At 43.7% G+C, this 21,456-nt stretch overlaps 1 protein-coding gene across 1 annotated transcript in view; it reads right to left on the reverse strand.

Moving 5' to 3' along the window:
- Positions 1-5,560: 5,560 nt before the first annotated feature.
- The window catches only part of GRIN3A (glutamate ionotropic receptor NMDA type subunit 3A), a 150,894-nt gene continuing 134,998 nt past the window's right edge, over positions 5,561-21,456 (reverse strand). The window contains exons 7-9 of the mRNA XM_037492876.1: positions 14,173-14,337; positions 12,787-12,863; positions 5,561-6,266 (exon numbers count right to left, since the gene is read on the reverse strand). Coding sequence (XP_037348773.1) covers positions 5,930-6,266; positions 12,787-12,863; positions 14,173-14,337 — 579 coding nt within the window. The 3' untranslated portion in view covers positions 5,561-5,929. The remainder of the gene's footprint in view (positions 6,267-12,786; positions 12,864-14,172; positions 14,338-21,456) is intronic.

The raw sequence follows: 21,456 nt of genomic DNA on the forward strand, positions 1-21,456 counted from the left end.
AGGTAGGATGTGAAAGGGACCTCAAAGCATGTCCTTCTTTTAGAGATGAGGAAAGAGTTCCCAGGGACACCCTGCACAATTTGAAATGTGGCAGTCAGTTCTCTACTTTTATCCTAAACAGACACCCATATCAGTAGAGTGGTTTTATGAGGCAGATAATAAGGGAAAATACTTGCGTCTCTCTGAAGTCTTCCTGAAGGCTTATATAAACAGTGTGTTTGTTTTATTCTTGACAGTTCTAATTTAAGTAGGATCTCTGCCAGGTCAGATTGGGACTGGTTTGTTCCCCTATGAATTGTGAGCCCTGACAGTACTTTGTTCTAGAGTAGAATTTGAACCAAAGAGATCTTAGATTTCTCTTTGCTCAGTCAATCCATTTATACCTTTGTTGAGTCCTGATTGTGAATCCAGGCACTGTGTCAAATGCATTTCTTAGGAAATCAGCCTTGGGCGAGTGTGGCCCTGCCACTTAATGGCAAGTTATTCCTCTCCTCATTTCTTCATATACAAAATAAAAATAGCTACATCTTTATTGGATTGTATTGAGGATGAAATGAGTGAAATATACAAAACATTTAACACAGTGCCTGGCACCTACCAAGTGTTCAGAAAGTATTAGCTTTTACTATTGCAAATAAATTGTGAGGTCAGTTTTTCTTTCTTCACTTACATTTTTTTACTATTAAAAAAAAATGAGATGGACATCCTCATTTTTCATGTCTTGTCCACCTGTCCTAGTTAAATGGTATCATGGCCAAGTGATTTCAAAACATAAAAAAGATCATTTGCTCACAGCCCTGCAAGCAGGTGATAGACAGCCAGTTCCAGCGCCTCGTGAGAATTTTGACCTCTCAATATATCCTGCTTCAGCTTAGAATCCTTTCATGGTTCCTGTAGTCTTTGGTATGCAAACTGAGTTTAGCACAGTGGTCTTCCTCTTCTCCTTCCGTTGATGTAGCTTGTCCCCTTCCTTCTACATTATGTACCTATCACACTGATCTCTTAGAAGTTCACAAGTTCCTTGTATGCCATAGTTTCCCAATTTTGGAACCTTGTACATGTGTTTCTTCTATGTGGGATGCCTGTTACCTTCCTCAGTCTCTCCACAACACACACACACAAACAAACACAAACACACACACACAGTGTCATGTTCTCACTGCATCTTATGTGCATTTCTTTATCAGAGTATATGCCTTATTGATTTGCTGGTTTGTATCACTCCCCATCCCCAAATAGACTGATCTGCATGGGGTGAGAATTTTTTTTTTTTTTTTAATCTACAGCAGCTAAGCCAATGCGTGGCTCAAAATAAGCATCCAAAATATGAGTGACTAAATGATGCAAAACTCCTGGGAGGTTGAATTATGTCACAGGTACATGTTTTTATGAGAGATGACTTACCAATAAAGGTGTGTATGAAGACTGCACCTGGCTAGCACATTCATAAAAGAAACTTTGCTGGCAGGTAAAGGTACCTGGGTTGTAAGATGGCTGAGACTTCTGGACGGCAGAGTGATTTGCAACTTAGTTTGCACTAGTTCTTGGACGGAGTAGAAAACAGAAATACTGAAATAATTATTTCTGTGCCACTCAAGGGTTTTATGTGTGTTGCGTTCAATGGACCAGTGCTGGAGCAGTCCCCACCTGATCTCCCATCTCTATGTGGGTCTGGGGTCCAGGCTGAGACATGGGTGAGAGGCAGAATGTCAGAAAGACTATTGCATCTCCAGCATTTGGCATATAAATACGACTTGCTTCACAAAGGTTTGCTGAGTTATTAAATGAAGGTGGTCAGGGCACAGTTTTTCAGAAATATCTTACAGTTGTTCTCTCAAGGCTTTTCCTAGTATGTTTCTCTCAGAGGAAGCCATTTCAGTTCTACTTCATGATGTTTTGTCAGCATAGCTTGAGTCACTTTGGATTATATAAGGAAATAAGCACAAACAGATAGCATCAGAGTGTCCTGTTAGGAAGAGGCTGGTACCAAGTCAACATTTGAATCCCCAAAGACAATCCCAGCAGCACATCCAAAAGTGAAGTTTCTATCTGAACATTTATTCCACAGTCATAGAAACTGAGGATGGAAGAGACCTGAGGACATCTAGTCCATCCATGTGGTTGTACAAGAAAAGTGGCTGGAGCAAAACAGCCTGTTCACTTCATGCTCACAAGACAGCACTTCAGTTCTTCCTGGAGCGGAGCGATTGCAAACACATTGAAATGAAGACACAATGCAAACACTCTTTACAAACCTTAAGAAAATAGTTATAAGTACGGTATTTTCATAAAACAATTAGGAACTTAACTGAAGAGAGGAAGGGAGTCCTGGACTGGGTGGGTGGTGTGGGTGGCTGAAGAAAGGGTAGCTCAACAGTGTAGATAAGGGGAGTGACTGATGACCGGAGAGCAATCATTTGCTTCTGAAGACTGGTTGGATCTGGTTTGCCTATTAAAAATATGAGTTGGGAGGAAGGGAGGCTCTAATGAAGTTTCTTTCTCCATTCTTTATCCATACTTAGGAAGTGCTTACTAGCTTCAAGGCTCTAATAGACCCAGCACTAATACTGGGAATTCTATGGCCCAGATGGCATAACTGTTCTGCTTGGCACTTGCTCCACTTACCACTTCTCGCTTGGCAGGAAGCAGCAGCTCCTAGGGCTGTGCAAAGCAAGAGTCATTAATAACGGAGGGTCACCTCCAGGCACGTTAAAGACCTCAACAGATGGGGTCCCCCTGGCTGCCTAACTGCTCTGTTCCAGTCATTCTTCCAATTTGTCTTTAGTTGTTGGAGGGATCCCCTTGCTCCTCTATCTTGAGGCATCCACAGTCTGGGGTCCTCATTGTTTACATAAACCAAGCCTGCTCCCACTTTACATTTATACTTTATTGTGTGCTTCCTGTGTCCGGAATTCCCCCTTGGAAAGCGGGGTTGGGGTGGGTGACACAGTCAGGTTATCACGTTCCAGGTTCCCCACCGCTAAGGCTTGCAAAAGAATGGAGGCCTCCCTGGTCTCATGCAACAGGAGCCAACAAGAGCAGGTAAGGTAGCATCCTTTACTTCCTTTTACCAAGATACACCCTCCACCTGAAGACTTCTGATCTTTGCTTATTTGAGCCTGAGGGAGTTGAGAGAAACTGCGGTGGAGGGGAACAGAAAGGAGGGTTTTCAAAGGACCCACCACATGAATTCTTTTTACAAAACACAACACACTGTTTCACAAATTGCAAAACACTGTTCAATTACTACTGAGAAAAATAACCATTGCTACTTAACATGAAGACTGTTTCAATTCACCACAAGCAATTACGGTTCTTCTTTATCCAGAACATGGGGACATACTAAGCAGTGCTGAGGGCAGCAAATCTGCTTTCAACCCCTGCTGTATCTTGCTGCACCTTGGCCACAGTTTTGACCAAGCCATTCCTCAGAAGATCCTTGAGGAGTCGTGCACTGGACACCTACTTAGTGGATAGAGACAGGGCCGTCTGGTGTGTTACTACCACTGCTCAGAACACCTTGGTAGAGAAGCTGAAGGGAAACCCGATATACAAAAAATCCAAACTTACAAAACAGATACATTAAGGGGTAATCGATTGCATTACAAAAGGATTCTTTACTTTACAAAAGAATTCACCTCTGGGTTCCTTTAAGTAGCCAGCTTCTCAGGTACAGTCTGAATGTGCGCTGAATTATAAAAATGTCCACATACAACATTAGGAGCGTGGTGTTATGTGAATTGAGGTACACCTGTACATCAGCCTTCCGGGCTGTGCAGAGGCCCAAGGGTGTGCAGAGCACAATGGCAGAGTCTCTACAGCATCCTGAGCTCTGGCAGATGGGTGGGGATGGCTAAGGGGCAGAGTCTTCCAAAAGTAGTTGCAAACCTACTTCTAGGCCTGGGGTGGGAACATGGGAGGGTTAGGTATCTCAAGGCAGAATTATCCTCTCTGTTCCCAGGCTTCTCCTGTTCTCATTGTTGAACTGTTTCATCTGTGAGGTTGATGGAGTCTAACTTTCCGATCCTTTCCCCTCTCTCATCAGTCTCTGTCTATATCCACTCCCAGGGTTTTCTTAGAAAATTCACTAACTGCTGAAGTGTCATCTAATTACAGCTTAGGGTATCTTTCCCTGGGGGGGGGGGGGCTAGGTAGCTCTGGTGGAAATGCAGGGATGCCACCCAGAAAGCAGACGGAGAGAGTTTGTGACTGAGGAGGCTTTGCAATGATCTGCAGCTGTTTCAGGGCGCAGGTCTGGGGCAGGGACGGCATGGAGGCTGGGGTGGAGCCGGGAGGACCCAGGAGACCAGGCAAGGAATTGAAAAGCCAGGAAGTCGAATGATAAATGGTGCCCCAGGGTCAGAGTGGGGGGAGTGGAAGGTGAAGCAGCAGGTATGTGTGGAAGCTGAGAAAAAATTCTTCAAAAGGCTCTTCTCACTTCTCTCCACGCCTGGGGCAGCCGGACTTCTAGATGAGAGTACTTTGGGGATCACTTGTGTCAGTCATCGGGGGGTACTGGATGACAGGAGGTTTTTGAGCTCACCTCAGGCCAGTACCAATCTCTGGGGAAGGTTCCAATCTAATGAGTTCCTAGATGATTCCTATCTACACTAGCATTCCTATCTACACTAAGTTCTATAGTTCCCGCAGTCCTCTCCCTTTCTGCAGGTCCAAGCAGTTGCCCACTGGGGGAGGGAGGCCTAGGCAGAGGAGAAATCAGGCCCCTATCTATCTCTTGGGGGCACTAGATGGGAACTGGAGAACTGGAGGGCCCGAAAGTGCTCATAGCTCTTCAGAGATGGATGGATCGAGGCTGGGGGGGTTGACTTTGTACTTATCGCCACAGACATGAAAGAACAGGGCGTGTTCCTGAATGCTGAAGCTGAGGATGCTCACAGGCCTCAGGTTCTCTTTCGGGATTCTTACAGCTAAGAGACAGGTGACTGCCTATGTGAAAATGGCCTCAAATATGGCTAGAATATTATTCCTTAACTCATAATGCCAGCTCACATACCTGGAGAGGCTACAAGCAGGGCTATTCCAGTTTCATCCTAAAGGCCACCGTCCACGCTTTTCTCTCTTTGTCTTTTACAAAAGGCACACACGATAATGGAGATGCTTAGTTAGATTAGAAGGATAGTTCTGCTCTTTCTTTTGCCAAATTGCTTTCCTGCCCAGAGCTTCTGTTCTAAAAGCAGGGTGTACATTTTGACTGTCACTCGGCCTGTCTCTGTTTTCTGCTTGTCACATCCCTGTCCCCTTTCACAGTGGCATGTAAACAAGTTCCTACAAATGGTAGCCAGGAATGGGTGGAGGACACAGGAGTTTCTCAAAAACATGGCTCTTGCCTGACCCCATCAGTCCTTGGCCTGCTGTGAAACGAATGAGCTCAATTCACTTCTTATTTACGCACTTCCCTGTCCTACAACTCCCCAGCTCTTACCCTGCTCCACACTCAAAATGTAGGAATGGAAGTTGGAGAGTTGCAGCAAAAGCTACAACCACAGATAATTCTGTTCTATGCTAAGATGAAAACCAACAACCCAGTAAGACACAGGGATGAGGAACAATTTTCTGTCTTCTTGTTGCTAGTGCAGAGAAAGGGCTAAAAACCAGAAATATTACTGTGGCACCTGGTGGAAAGGTTAACAGGAGCTGGGCTTGTTTGGTTATTCACAGACTTTACACGGGGCTTACCCCTAAGACGGCTGCTATGAAGAGAAGACCCCTACCCTGGAGACCTAGGGAGTGAGCTTGGGAAAAGCTGCTGCTGCTGCTTTTTCAGGCGAGGGAGCGCTGACTTGATCTGCAAGAAGACCTGGACCTCAACTTCCCCACACCTTGGTCTGTGGTTACAAAAGAGCATTACAAAGTGTCTCAAGGGCTCAGAGGAGGGCTGGGAACTGGGGAAGGGGAGCAGCAGGACCACCTAGGACTCACAAGTCCGATTTGTCCTTTGAAACTCCTCCAGCTCTGTTTTCCTGCTCACAGCCAGCTGCAGCTCCTGCCGGATCACCTGGATCTGCTTCTCCAGCTCCGAGAGCTCCTGCATCACTGAGTTCCGAGCTCCGCCGAGCGAGTCCGCTTTCCCATTGGTGGTCAGCGAGGCAGGGAGCTCTCTTCTGGGAGGGAGAGGGATGTCCTGGTGCATCCGGATGCCCAGCTGGTTCTGCCCTCCCTCATCACTGAAGGTGTATTTGCACTGGCTGTCATGACTCAGGTTGGACGTGTTCCACACGGTGAGCTGACGGGGTCCCACGTTGGACCTGGGAACAAAGAGACGCTTTAGATTTACCTTCTGCTCTGCAGCTCTCTAAGTGCTGTTCTCCATCTGTTAGTCATTTCCCGTGTGAATAACACGGAGCTGGGGAAGCATCTGAGATGAAGCAGCAAAGCCTCGGAAAGAGACTGCCTGCTGCAGGGGCACAGAGACTCAGGGGCCGATACACCCTTTTCCCCGGGAGCTCAAGGTCTCACCGAGTCTTATGCTGCCCTGAAACTGGAAGGGGCATATTGTCTGGGGCTCCGGGGAACCAGGAGACAGCACGTTCTTTCATGAAGAACCTCAGATGCCTTTTTATTCCCTTCCTGCTGGTGAGGCTCAGAAAACAGCGCTGACTTGAAACATTATATGGCTATAAAGATGGTGCTTTAGTAAAAGCGAGGACCTGCTTATTCAGCTGTTGGGTTCAAAGCATGAGCCTGCTGACAGGTTTTATAATCTGGCTCATCCTCAGTCCCCCAGGACCACCCTGATGTTTACTACTCGAGTTTGAGGCGAATAAAGGCATACAAGCTGCAAGTTTCAGCAAAAAGCTTCCCATTATAGGGATGACTTTATGTGGGTTGAGATGGACTGCTTAGGTTTGAAATAAAAAAACAACAAAAAAACCCCAAACAAACAAAAAAGAAAGTCTCAAGTCCATACTGGGATAATGAAAGCCAAATAGAGAAATACGTCCACAAGCCTCATTCAGGCCTGCGTCCAGCCACCTCCCATCACTGCAGAGTTACTGCCACACGGGCAAGGCAGCGGGAGCCTTGTTTTGGAAACACCCTGACAGTTAGATGCAATGAGAAGAGTTTCTTTCTCCAAGAACAGATTAGAGCCCCGAGCAGCACAATTGCTGATTTCTTCTCACCTTGTAAAGGAGAAAGAGGAGGAGGATTATAACCACTTTAGCAATCTACCGCGGGGCAAAAGAAAGTAGGAACACCCTATTAAAACCTCATGTTTTTGTTCCCAGCCATAGAACTGAATGGAATCTTTATTCCTGAACTCTTCTTGCCAGGAGGAGAAGGGGAGGACCTACAGGGAGAAGGGTAAGGTGGGTGATGATTAAGTCTTGACTCAGTTATGTGGATGAGACAAAACGGTTCTATCTTGTTTGCCCTGCGTAGATGGCAAAACAGATCAAAGCTTTGCTGCTCTTTTCATTCAAGCCCCTCTGTCATGTGTGACTCTACAGTTCAACCCCATTATGGGGGGTCAGGGGGGAAATTCTGCTTTCCTTCCCCTTGAATCTGGTCTGGTCTCCCGACTTGCTTTGTTTCAACAGAAAATGGCACAAGTGACAGTTCCAAGCCTAAACATTTATGACGCCTCACTCAGCTCTGTTCTCTCTCTCAGTATTCTGCCGCTACAATCTGAGCAAGTCCACACCAGTGTGCCGAGTGCGGAGAGTCTCCAGTCTTGACCCAGCAGAGGTCATCATGGATCAGCCAGCTCTTAGCCACACTCCCCTCTCCCTCCCTATAACTGCCTGTGGGCCTGTGACCAAGCCCATCAAGATGGACCGGGTTGTGCCCAGGTCAGTAAACGGAGCAGCTGACCACAGATTCATAAGCAACGTGCTGTTGTTCAGGACGTTACACACTGGGATAATTTCTCCCCTGGCAGACCAATACATGCCCTGAGCCATTAAACACAGAAACACATTCCAAACCACCCTGCGGTTGTTTAACTTTTGTCATAGTTCACGTCTCAGATAAATGGGGAGGGGCACCGGAGCTCTGCTTTCATGCTTCCCAAGCTGGGCAGAGGTTGGATCATGAACCCACTTATAGCTCCCTGGCTTTACCCCTAGATGAGAGGTACAGTTACATTTTCCTTCTAGCCTTCGTGTTCCCTTTTAGTTTTCTTCATATATTTCCTATTGAGTTAGAATGATTTCAAGGAATCTGTGGTGTGCTATATGGTTTACAATTGCTGTGTGTCTAAGGGTGAGAGGAAAGGGAAAGGGGAATGTATTAGTAGCCCAGTGGGTGAAGGATAGACCAAAGCTTGTTTGAAATCACATGCTGAATAAACCAAAGACTATGCAGTTGATCCTGAGCAACTTAGGGGTTATGGGCACCAACCCCCTGTGTAGTCAAAAACCCATATATGACTTTTTTTTTTTAAAGAGATTTATTTATTTATGCATGCAAGAACTGGGGTGTAGGCCAGAGGTGCTGGGGGTGAGAAGATTCACTAGAGACAGAGTGGGGAGCAGATCAGGCAGACTGACTGAAATACACTGCTGAGGGGAGCAGTGGGAGAGTCAGGAGAGGTCTGCTGCACCATGTGGGTAGCTCCCTGGCTGGGGATCGAACTCGTGCTGCAGGGGCTGAGGACAGCTACACAGTGCTGATGCTTAACCCCCTGCACCACCAGGGAGCATCCCCCCACCCCCATGTATGACTTTTAACTCTCCCAAAGCTTAAGTACTAATAATCTGCTGTTGACTAGAAGTCCTGCAATAACATACATAAATGGATCGACTAACACATATTTGGTGTCATATGTATTATATATTGTATTTTTACAATGAAGTTAGAAAAACAAAAGTGTTAAGAAAATCAGGAGGAGAAAACCCTGTCCTTACAGTACTGTCATGTATTTATCGATATTGTAAGTTGAGGTTGTCTGCTCATAAGAAAACCCAGGACCTGTGTTGTTCAAGGGTCAAGTGTATGTAAGTAGTCCCTTGCAACATTTGCAATTTCCTCTGCTTTAAATTAAAAAATGAGCAAGATAAGGGGGGGGGTGCAATTGTATGGGGAATATAACCAAAATGAAAATGCATACATTGTGCAAAGATGAAAAAAGATGTAAGAATTATATAAAATAAAATATTTAAAAAAAAAGAAAAAAAAATAAACTACGTAAGTATACTGCTGCTATCTCCATTTAAGTCACAAGGATATCAGGAAAGTCCTTGGAAAAACCTACTTATTTTTCCAACTTAGCAATGTTATTTAAGAAAAAATAAAAAAGGACAATTAAAAAAATGAGCAAGATCTTCCTTTTTTAATAAGAAGAAAAATAAATTTTAATTTTTTAATAATTTTTTTATCATTGTTCATTTTTAAACAATATTTGCTTCCTCTCTCCCCCTCAGGTGTAGTCCCCATTAGATTTCCTTCACCAATGCACCCGTGCACCATCATCTCAGACCCCAGTGCTCCTCCCTCTCTGTCTCTGATCCCTCTCCCTCCTCCTCCCCTGCAGGATGTCTCTGGTTTATAATTGTCTGTTTTTGCTTTGTTGTGTTTTATACTGCTATTATTTTTCACACTGATGTTTCTTATTTGGTTCCCCTGTTAAAATCTGCTTTTATACCATGGCCCCAAACTCCTCCAAGCCTTGCTTTAAACTTCGATGTCAATAATTCATTCATTTGGGGCCTCCCCAATGGCACAGCGGGTTAAGCGCAGCACTGTGAAGCTGTCCGCAGCCTCTGCAGCACAGGTTCGATTCCTGGCCAGCCTGGGAGATTCTCACATGGCACGGCAGACCTCTCTGTTGCGCCTGCTGCTCCCCTCAGCAGTGCTTTCTGTCTGTCTGCCTGTTCTGCTCTCCATTCTGTATCTAGTGAATCCTCTCACCCTCCCACACCTCTGGCCTGTACCCCAGCTATTGTATAAATAAAAAAAAATAAATCTTTAAAAAAAATTAATTCATTTGTTCTTTCAATCAACATGGAAAACATGGGAGATATGACAAGTTGTAGCAGACATGGGCATTGGTAGAGATATTTTCCCAAAAGAAGAGGGAGGGGCCTCCCTGGTGGTGTAGGGGTTATGCTCAGCTCTATTACTGCTAAGGCCTGACTCCAATCCCTGGGCCAAGGAGCGAACCCATATGGCACAGCAGACCTCTCCTGTCTCTCTTGCTGCTCCCCTCAGCAGTGTATTTCAGTAGATCTGCCTGTTCTGCTCCCCACTCTCTTTGGTGAATCCTCTCACTGCCTCTGCACACCTCTGACCTACACCCCAGTTCTTCTACACAAAAATAAATAAGTTCACAAAAAAAGAAGAGGGCAAGTTTTCAAGCCACCAGATCTAACTCGAGTACTGTAGAATGATTGAATGTAGAGCATCTACATGTCTTCCTGAACTGTCTGGACAGCTACAGAAATCAGGTAAGTAGAGACAGCTAGTCTGGTCTTTTCCAGAGCTTTGTACATGTGTCTTTGTACATATAGGAGAACAAGCAGAAGCTGGTTTCTATGACAAATGCAGGCCAGTAGCACCACATGTGCTCTGACAGTTGACATGTGACTGTGGGCCGCTAGGAATGTGAGATGACAGATGTTTGGTGTCCGAGGGGAAAAACGAGCCTATCGTTGAGTTCGCCGCTACAGTTTCCATCCTTGGGTTTAGAGTGTCATGTGACCTGTGAGTTGTCTGCAATGAACACTAAAGACGGGCAAAACAAGCTCCACAGAGCAATCCTGTGACACGGAGGCTCACTCCTCCACTGGAAGGGTGCTGAGAGCTGTGGAAGCTCACATGCTCACTGTGCTTGACAGGCTGCAGGTGGGGCATGGTCGATCGGGAGGTGGCACAGGAAATGTGGGTCTCAGATAAACCAGGAGGACATGTTATGCCTTAGCTTCTAGTCAAAATAGAGGGTTCCAGAGACTCTGCCTAGAAAGATGAGTGGCGTGAAAGACACATTGGGCTCTTAGTCCAGGTGAGAGATGTGAACAGGAATCATGGTTGAAGACACAATCACTAGGCTTCCTGCTTCTCTTACAGCTGGAAAACTAGCATCGTCATTATGAGATGGTGTCTTTACTACCACATCTTCTTGTGTTCCTTATATTTATGTTAAAAATAGTTATAGAACATGACAGACATAACATGGCATGGAGCAGCTGCGCCCTGATTGGTCTACAGCCTGTCGCTAGCAGGGCAGCAACATGACAGAGTGCCACAGACTGAGAGGGCGAGGGTGGTTGCTCAGTGACTGGAAAGAGGTTTTAAGACCTCAGTTAAAGAAGAAAAAAGAGATGATGGGAACAGTTGTGACAAGTTAGATGCAAACTGGAGAGGGGGAGACGGGAGAAGTCCCAGAGGAGGAATTGTTAGGGGGAAAAGGATGTCCTAAAGCTAATCCCATACAGGCTTTGTGGACTCCACCCCCACCCCAGGCCAAAGCCATCAAGACACTGGGAACTCCAAATCCCATCCCCCCCCAAAGGGAAGGTGGCTGGGACCTGAGGGTGGGGTTAAGCAGCCAGGTTTGGTATAAAACCAGACATGTGGGATTTGGGAGGGTCCCTTTATTTTTGGCTCTCCGCCAGCTCGCAGCGTTCGGCCAGCTCTGAGAGTGCCTTTGGGTTTCTAGGTCAGCGGATCGGGTAGGAAGCATTAAAGACTTTATTTCCCTATTTTCTTCCTGAGTTGTACATTTCCTCAATTCCCCTTCCCTTGTAAATAAACCTTTTATTAACCTTTTGTGTGGGCCTGTAGTGGAGTATTCATAAGTCCCTTTAAAGCGCGCGGGTGAGGACCCACAGCCAGGAACCCGTTTTATATCGGGATTGCTCCGTAACAGTATCAGCATGAGAATGATTCATGTTACCCTGCTTTCCCTTTCCTTCAATTTTGAATGAGAGTTGTGAATATCTGATTTTAAAATTACCCAGAAAACCAGCCTTTGAGCTGAGGCTCTGCCACAGATGACAGAGTCTTGCGGAGGTGATTCCCTGATGGAGGTCCCGGCACAGGAAGACCCAGGAGGGCCGCCCTGGGCAGGCAGCTTGGGACAGAGGCCAGCCAGGAACTTGACCCAAATGCTTCTGACATCTTTACCTTCATGAATGAGACAACGGTCGTCTCCAGACTGGAGGTGGGGAAGGTGTGAAGTTTCAATTTTCAAATGTCATCTGTGCATTTAATACTTAATGAGTTGCTTTCTTCTGGGGAGTTTATAGTAAGAGTGCCAGGAAATGGATTAAGCTGAACACATCTGTTGCGTATTTCAATATCCCTGGGTGTGCTGGAGAGGAATGGGGAGTGGGAACATGCTCACGAGGAGCTATCTCAGGGAAGTAATTGCCCGTGGTACTACTGCATTAAGTCTCACAGGCTATGGCTAATATTGGCTAATATTTATTAGGTACTTGCTTTGTTTTCATTTAATCAACAACTCCTTTAACCTCAATTTCACAAATGAGGAAACTGAGGCAGAGAGAGTTCAGCACAAAGTCACTTATGTCAGAGACAAGGGCTGGGGATGAGATGTTTGACTCCAGAGCCCACGCCCACACTTTCAACCACAACATATCTTGGCAATACAGCATTTTGGAGTCCAGACATAAACACACATGCTTTTTATTCCATCTGATCTACTTCTATTTGAAACTACATAAATTTTCACAGATTTTGTTTGTCAACAACTTAGTCCTGAATTATTTACACATAATTCCACTTCTGAGCATGGAGTCTTGGTTATTACATGGCTAAACTTGATTTTGGTAAATATAAAGGGGCTTGGCACTGCTCTCTTCTTACCTCTTTTCCACACGTTTAGTCTTGAAACACTGCTGCTTTTCTTCTACAAATGATGTGTTTAGTGCTCTGTGTAATCTCTGGCGGGAAGAACAGATTCACACGGAGAGATCGTTAGTGGCACACAGTGAGGGGGAATGTACTGCTGGAGACTTAACAGTGTATCTCGTCGCAACAAACCTAGGGTCTTTAAACAAATTTCCAGAGATGCCTGAAAGTAGATCAACATTCAGTCCCAAATCTCAAGAGAACATGAATTCTGATTATACATTATTATTCTGCTGGAGGAAAAAAAGTAATTGGAGAGGATGCTTATAAATGCTCTCAGTTGTGAAAAGGCATGTGATACAAAGAAGAGAGCACAGCTAATTGTGGCAAAGGGCCTCCTTTGCTAAAGGCAAGTCAAAAAACGTCAGTGTGAATTTCTCAGCAGCCAAAACAAAGAAGGGAAGGACTTGAGAATTACACTAATCCTGTTAACACACAATGGAGGAGATGGGTTGTCTGCTGCGTTCTCCTTAGGAGACCAAATACTTCCTAGGATGAAAGTAGGAAGAACAGGGCTCAAGCATAACTGAAGCCGTGATCGTAACCAAAAATGAACAAAATCCTACATTATTAAGAGAGAGGGCTGAGGAGAGATGGATGGGGCAGGAGCAGCAGAACTGGCGGCCTGGCTGCAAGGAGTCCATCCCGGGCCCTCGGATGGCTGCCCCTCGCCCCTCACCTCTCTCTTGCTCAGGTGAACCTGCTGCCTCTGCTCGAGCCCCTTCATCATTAAAAGCCTTCTGAGTATATTGTGCTCCATGCCACTTTCCTTCCAGGAGGGATGTATAGAAGTGTGAGCCGGGAGAGTCTGTCTGCCTGAGTTTCAGTGCTTCCTGCGAGTGAGCCTGTTGGTGTCTCAATCACATGAAGAGGAACTTTGACCTCAGCAGGCCTGGAGTTGATGCTGGCAGACATCAGATGCCTGGACCAGTGAAAAAGCAGAGGGAACAGGGGCCAGTGGATTCATCTAAGTGGGAACAGGGACTTCAAAGTTTCACTTAATGGATTTCCATTTTGGCAGGAAGGAATTGGTAGGAAACATCTTTCATACCAGCTCTTCAGATTGTCATATCAAATGAAATCAGGTTAAAAACAATTCTATTGCTTTCATTGTGAGCAAAATTGAAGGGGTCTATAAAAGGAAGACATATTATGGGATAGCTTAAGGGTAAAGGGAATTAACGGGCTAGAGAGAACTCCATTGTCTACACTGAGAGCGTCTAGCTACACCACCCCAATTCTCTTGGTAACTTGCCATTTGTCAGTTTGATCGGGCACTGGGGATCTTCCTCTTCCTGGACCTCCTGGCAGAACACTGCAGCAGGATGGCCACACACTCACCTGGCTGGTGTGGAGCCAGTATTGCAGCCGGGACTTGTTCTTGATTCGTGGTAGCAGCAGCCTGTATACTATGTGCTCACCAATGGTTGTCAAGATGGACAGACCAAACCCGATGCACAGCATCACGAAGAGTCCAGAGAAGTGCTTGATGCCCATTTGCAAAGTCTGTGGGAGAACCGGAAAGGAAAGGCCATGAATGGGGTGCTCTACCTGGTCCCACACCTGTTCCTGTTCACTCTTAGATGCAGGTTCTTTTTCTTGGACTAGAGTGAAGCTGGACACTATCCTTCCCTGTGTGCTCTGAAGACTTCATGAGACCACATTGTGAAAGGAACCAGCCAGCAGTGAGAGCTTGCTGCAGAGTCAAGTCCTGGAGAGCCATCCCATCGCCCTATTGCACGAATGGTTCCTCGACTTTCTTCTTGCTTCTAAGGTGATGTTCTCTTACATGCTCTATGGAATAGGTATTATTCAGTCACTGATGACACAGGCACCATGCAGTCACATTGATGACAAGAGTCATTCCTGCACCAAGACAGACATTTGATACACTGAGTGCCTACTATGTGTTCCACGGGATGGGAACTTGTCCCATGTCCCTGCTTTTAACAGCTTGAGTCTAGGGAGGAAACAATCATTTATACCTGATGTAGTGATCCACACACCTCCTGGGTTTTGGGGAGAAGCTGGCTCATGAGATAGAATTTAAAACAAGAGGTAGAATGGGGAAACCTCGAGTGGGGAAAGTCAGCACCCTAAGTTGAGTGCAAACATAAACAAAGTAGAGGCATGACTTTTTGACACAGTGATGGAGCGAGGGGTGAAACACTGCTGCAGCTTAGGGGCTGGGCAGACGAGGTGTGTGCAGTGAGGGAGAAACACGGCCACAGTCAGAAAGCTCAGATGCCAGCATTAAGGAGCCTGAGTGGCATCCCCACTGCTGGGGGTTTTGGGTCATCATCATGTAGCAACTTGTTTACTATTCATGATGACCTATGAGGTAGGTAACTTACTATTTTCATCTTATAGGTGAGGAAACTTTGGAACCAAGTTGTTAAATGACTTATTCAAGGTCACATAACTAATAAAGGGTCGAGCTGGGTTCAACCCAGGCAGTTTGGCTCCTGAGCCTCCACTCTTCAACATCTCATTGGACTGATAAGATCCTCCCATCTTCTTGAAGGGTCTCCCTTTCCTTTCTCCCCACCTCCACTGGGATTAATTACTTATCCAAGACCATACAAGTGAATAAAGGGGGGAGGCAGGCTATGGATTTAGGCTTGTCTGATGCCAAAGCCCACACTGCCTTTCTAGTGAACACCATAGAAGATCCCTTCCAATCGAATACTGTCTCTTAACGACTTGTAAAAATTTTTATTCAAAACTCTCCTTCTGAATTGGAAATCCTCTACAATCTGTCTGTGAGCGCCAATGAAAATATTTAAATCGTGTCTGAGTCTGCGTGATAAGAGGTGCAGCTGCAGTTGTAATTCAGCTTTTCTTCCCCTGGGACCACACTGTTTCAGCGCTAGCCAGTGGGTGTGTGATCTGCCCCACATTAACAAGTGAAAATTTTTTCTTATAATAAAGTGCAACTTGCTCCACTTGACATTTAGCATTGGTCAGAGGAGGAAGAAGATAAGTCAGTTTGCATGCAAAGCAGTCTTTTGCCATTGAATGTGACTGGAGCTGAGCATGTCCAAGGTCATTGTACCAGTGACACAGTTCCCTCATTCCTGCCACCAACAGTCCTTGAGACCTGTGTTTCCTGAGGACTCATCAATTAATCTTCTTGCTTCAAAACATGGAGCACTGGACCTCCCCGGTGGCACAGGGGTAAAAGACAGTGATATCAAGCTACTGCCAGCCACTACAGCATGAGTTCGATCCCCCTGGCCAGCCAGGGAGCTAACCCACACGGCGCAGCAGACCTCTCCTGCCTCGCCCGCTGCTCCCCTCAGCAGTGTATTTCTGTCAATCTGCCTGTTCTGCTCCCCACTCTGACTTTGGTGAATCCTCTCACCACCCCCCACCTCTCTAGCTTACACCCCAGTTCCTGTATGCATAAATAAATAAATCTTAAAAAAACTGGAGCACTAGTCTTTTGATAATTCCCTTCTTACTGAATCTGTTGCTTACAACTGAAGAATCTTTCTCTATAGACTACTTAAAAGATTAAACTCCTCTAGCCGTGAGGTGTGACTATAACTTCATTTTAGATGGACTTTATTTCTTATAAGAACATTGAAATGAATGGGTAGAGCCTGTTCTAGGAAGGTTTTGCTGACAGAATATGGCTTTGCCTTTCTTTGTGTTTCTCCAGAAGCTTGGTAAAGAGTATCGAGCATATATTAAATTATACAATTATGCTATTTTGTACAATAAATTTATTTTCTTTGAATGAATGCATAATTTATACAACTTATTATGTAAAGGCTTATTAGATATCTGAAAAAGAACTTAGTTACATTTTCTCTCAAGATTCCTAGTACCTATTTAGTACTTTTGCCCAGAACAATATAACTATAAGAACCAGGGAAAATGATTTTACTTATTTATTTATTTTTTAATGATCTACTGCATTAAAATTTGTAGGATTTCCTCTTTAATATGTGTAAAGCCAAATCCCAGAGTCCAAAATAATTTTCTTTTTCTTTAATAAGGGAGTTGGAGGAATAATGTATTTAGTGAGAAGTAAAGCAGGAAAAAAGGCTGCAAAGCTTCTGAAATATTTATAACTCCTAGATAGTTGAGAGCAGAAAGAGGAGGATGAAAACGTTGTTTCTAATTTTGAAGACCTGACTTCTTCCTTTTTCCACTCTATTATTTTTCCCAGAAGAGCTGTGAGCTATTTTAAAATTTGGCAAATTAAAATGTATGGCCCTTTGTGGATAGTCGATAGATGATGGGTCCCTGCAAGAAGTGTGGGCTCCAGAGGTACCAAGGACAGAGTTTCGGGGGGAGAGAGCCTGGCTGGAGAGATGAGTAAGGTTGTGCAGTGCAATCTTTAAGGATTTCTAAAAGGAAAATCGCTTAGTAATGATGAAGAGGAAGAAGGATATTCACGTAGAGAATCTGGAAATTTCTCATCAATGAAGGGAATTTAAAGACCACATTTAACAAAAGATACAAAAGAGGAGATGATTTGCAAAATCCAGGGAGACACTGTGTAAGCAAAGTTAACTGTGCTTACACATTTGGATAAGCAAAAAGATACAGACTGACAACATCTGCCTGTGGAAACTTCACATCACTTTCCAGACCCTGGGGAATTGGGACACCTCTATCTACTCTAACCTGGAAGTTGTTTAGTGGTTCATCTCCAAAGCACTGTCCAAGCTGCTAAGGAGACACCTATTCTCTGTTCCAGCGGCTCCCCAACCTCCTATTCCTTCTAGACTTGGGGAACCATCGTTTAGCCTTGGAACTGGTATTTAATTTGCTATATTCAATCCATTCTGCAGAGTTTCTAAAATCTCTATTATTTAAAAAACCCAGAAAAAGATCTCTAAGAATTAATTTTGAGATAATTACCCATAATCCTACTATAAAAATAAATCTCCATTTTCTTTTCTGAACTATGGCTGTATGCATACATATTTTCTGGAGATGTAAATGTAAACTATACCAATGACATTAAAAAAAATCTTAATGGGGCCTCCCCTGGTGGTGCAGTCATTGAGCGCTGGGCTGCAAAGCTGCCAGCCGCTGCAGCGCTGGTTCCATCCCTGGCCGCTGGCAAGGGTCCCACATGGTGAGCAGACCTCTCCTGCCACGCCTGCTGCTCCCCTCAGCAGTGTATTTCATCAGTCTGCCTGTTCTGTTCCCGGCTCTGGCTCTGGTGAATTCTCTCACCCTCCCGTGCTTCTGACTGTACCCGGTGCTTGTATAAAATAAATAAATAAATCTTTAAAAAAAAATCTTAATGTAATTTTCTAAAGTTTTATGTCTTTGCAGTCATTTTATTTATGAATTTTAATGGTTTTATATTATCACCGATTATTTTATCATAATTCCTCAAATATCAGGTGTTAAATTTTCTTTGATGCTATTTTTTATGTATATGATAAATATTACTGCAATCACAAATTCTTTTGTGTATTGTATTTTAAAAAATCATTTTAGATTCTTTCTTAGATATATATTGTGGTGGGTGGGATTACTGGGTCAGAGTATCTAACTGTTTTGATGTCTTATGATGTGTGAAATGACCCCCTTTAAGTATGGAAACTATCCCCAATGCTGTCACAGATGCCCCAAAGCACGGGATGCTCATACTTTCTACAACTCTGTCTTAAAATTAGTTATTTCCCCTGTTTATTATGATTTGTATTTATTCAATTAGTGAAGTCTGCAGTGCTTTGGTATTTTACTATATCCTTCTATTTGAATCAAGATGTCCAATTATGCATTTCAGACATAGTGAGGCTTCTTATTGACAATCACATTTGTTACAAATGTTTCTCCAAATTTTCCTGTTAGCTTTTATATAATTTATATAATTTTATATAATTTTTATATAATATAACTTACATAATTTTATATCACTGTACCAATTTCAAGTATTGTAAAATTGCGATTGTTTCAGTTTTAGAAAGTATTAGTTGTTGGCATAAATATTTTATAACCAGTTGTTTATTTTTTAAAAATAATGAACATGTCAATCTGTCTTGAGCTTTTTGGCTTGAGTGGAATGTACTACTTTCTCTTAATTGAGATTTAATGTCAGCCTCATGCTTCAGCGGCACCTTATCCAAATAAATAAATAAAAGGCCACCTTCATTCTGGGATGGACTGCATTCTTTCACCCTAATTTTAAAATTTTATTGAGAATTCAGATTTTAAAAATAGTGGCAAATAAAAAAATCACTGTGAGAACAAATATCATGTAAAACTAACAATGACCACAAAATTGAACATTTGTGGGTCAGATTTAACTTCTGAGCTGTTAGTATCCCTTCAGGGTTGTGGTTTTTCATTATAGATCAGCTGATGCCTTTATAAGCTGCTGCCAAGTGATTTGTGTTGATTTACCTGGTGACCAGCCACAGGGGTAGCTCTGGCATGGAGCCACTATGACTGGAGAGAGATCCACTTCTGATTTTCCATTTAGAGGCTGAGTCCCTCTATCACCATATACCCTGTCTTAAAGCACATACCACTTTTCCCTTTTCAAGGCATGCAAAACAGGTAAAGCACAATTGCCAGCTTAAAGACACACGCTATACTCTAACAGAGAGAACGAATAGTAAAAATAAAGAATAAACTTTGTAATAAAAGAATTCCTGGGTTTTTCTTGAGAATGCCTACAACATGTGATTGATGAAGTCATAAACCCAACTCGACGGAGACCATCTTTTTTCTCATGTTTCAAAAAAATAAAAAAAAAAACCCACCCCAAACTGTCTAGTGGTTTGGGGATTGCAACATATGGTAGAGAACAGACACAATTCATTAATACAGGATTCATAACAACATATTGCTACTGATCTCTATTGCCTCAAAGCATATTGGTTGCTGTTATCAGTTTAATCTAAATATTGTCCCCTATTTCTCAAGATGAAATGAAGGTGGAAGACAATCTAATGCCTTGCTAATGGTATTTTTGTTTTTGCAATTGCTAGAATCAAAAGGAGTGAGGGACTGCTTGCTTCTAATAAGCAATTTACCCCTCTTTTGTGAAAACTGAGACTTGATTTGATTACATTAATAAGGTAATTAATTTTGGGTTTCTTGGGCACCACTTTTCATTGAGTGTGTGTGGGATTCCCCACACCACAAAGAATGTTTGGGACACCAGCTGTGTGTCCTGGAATTTAGTTTCATTCTGATACTACCTCCCCAGAGGTACAAAAACAACCCCCTCCCCACCAGCTTCAGACTAAGCCCAGGCTGTTATCTGTACTTCTAACCAACAGGCTACAAATCATATGTTCCCACCATTTCTTCCTTGGGTGCTAGTAATTGAGGAAAACATTTCACTTACTAGATTACTGCTTTATTACTCAGCAACAGCCAAATGCAAGAGATGCACAAGGCAAAGTGTTGGGAGGGGCGTGGAGCTTCCAGGCTCTCTCCAGGCGCACCTTTCTTCCAGCCTCTCCATGTGTTCACTAAACCTGAAACTCAGAACCCAGTCCTTTCAGGTTTTTATAGAGGCTTCATTATACTGGCCTGACTGATTAAATCATTGGCCTTTGTTGATTATGCCAACCTTCAGGGTCTTACCCTCCCCTGAGGTATGGGGGAGTTGGGAATGGGAGTTGGGAATGTTTGATTCTCCAGGCAATCAGAGCCATCCTTAGGTGTTTTGTAAAAGCCACCTCATTAATATAGGATTACAGGAGCTCTGTGCCAGAAATAGGAATGAAGACAAAAATACTTTTTATAAATCACAATCGCACATAAAGCTATCAGAAATAATTTGAGGCAAGTTAGTCTAGGAACCATAAAAATAGAAGACTATGCAGTGAGCTGGAAAAAAGCTCAGCATTTGGGGTCAGAAAGCCTAGTTCAAGTCCTTGCTTTATTACTCTCCAACTGGGAGACCTTGGAGAAGATTCAGAAATCTCTATAGCATCATCTGTAAAACTGATGTAAAACACCCACCTCACAGTGCCATTTTGATGATTAGTAAAGCAAGTATAACAGTAAATGGGGTCATTCAATAAATTTTAATTTCTATTTTCACTCCAAGGAGTTGTTTAGAACTAGATTTGTTGGCGACCAACAATTAATGGAGAGAAAAAAGTCCCTCGGCATTCTATCTGGTGTGATTTTTCTTCCCCCAAATCCATACAGTCAGATTTCTCTAGTGCTGAAACTAGAAACAGGATATCAATTTGGGGTCATTGGCACAAAGGCTTAGGTAGTAATATGAAGTAGCTTGCTAATTTCAGCCACTCCTGAAGCTGAAATATTTTTCTTCTTCTTGCTAAATTTGAACATGGAATTCAATGTTTTAAACCCTGGGTCATAATTTAAAAAACGTCATACTTCATTGTGCACACTGCATAGTATATAAACAATCTCTCTTTAATCCTCATTTTCCTCATGCAGAGTGGCGTCCATAGCCAAATAGGTTAGACTAGAGTGGGAGATGCTCTCTTTAAAACTTTCTTCAGTTAAGAAATCTATGGTACCCTTTGCAAGTGAGGGGATGCAGAGGATCTTGATTTTATTTTCTGGATTAGGACTACACAAATGTCCAGTTAACACTAGCGTGGTGTAGTTAAATATCAAGCAAGGATTCAAAAGGAACAAGAAAAGTACCGTCTCCTTTAC

Source organism: Talpa occidentalis, unplaced genomic scaffold (genome assembly GCF_014898055.3).
Source record: "Talpa occidentalis isolate TD23 unplaced genomic scaffold, MPIMG_talOcc4v2.1 talOcc4.7, whole genome shotgun sequence".
NCBI classification, from domain to species: domain Eukaryota; kingdom Metazoa; phylum Chordata; class Mammalia; order Eulipotyphla; family Talpidae; genus Talpa; species Talpa occidentalis.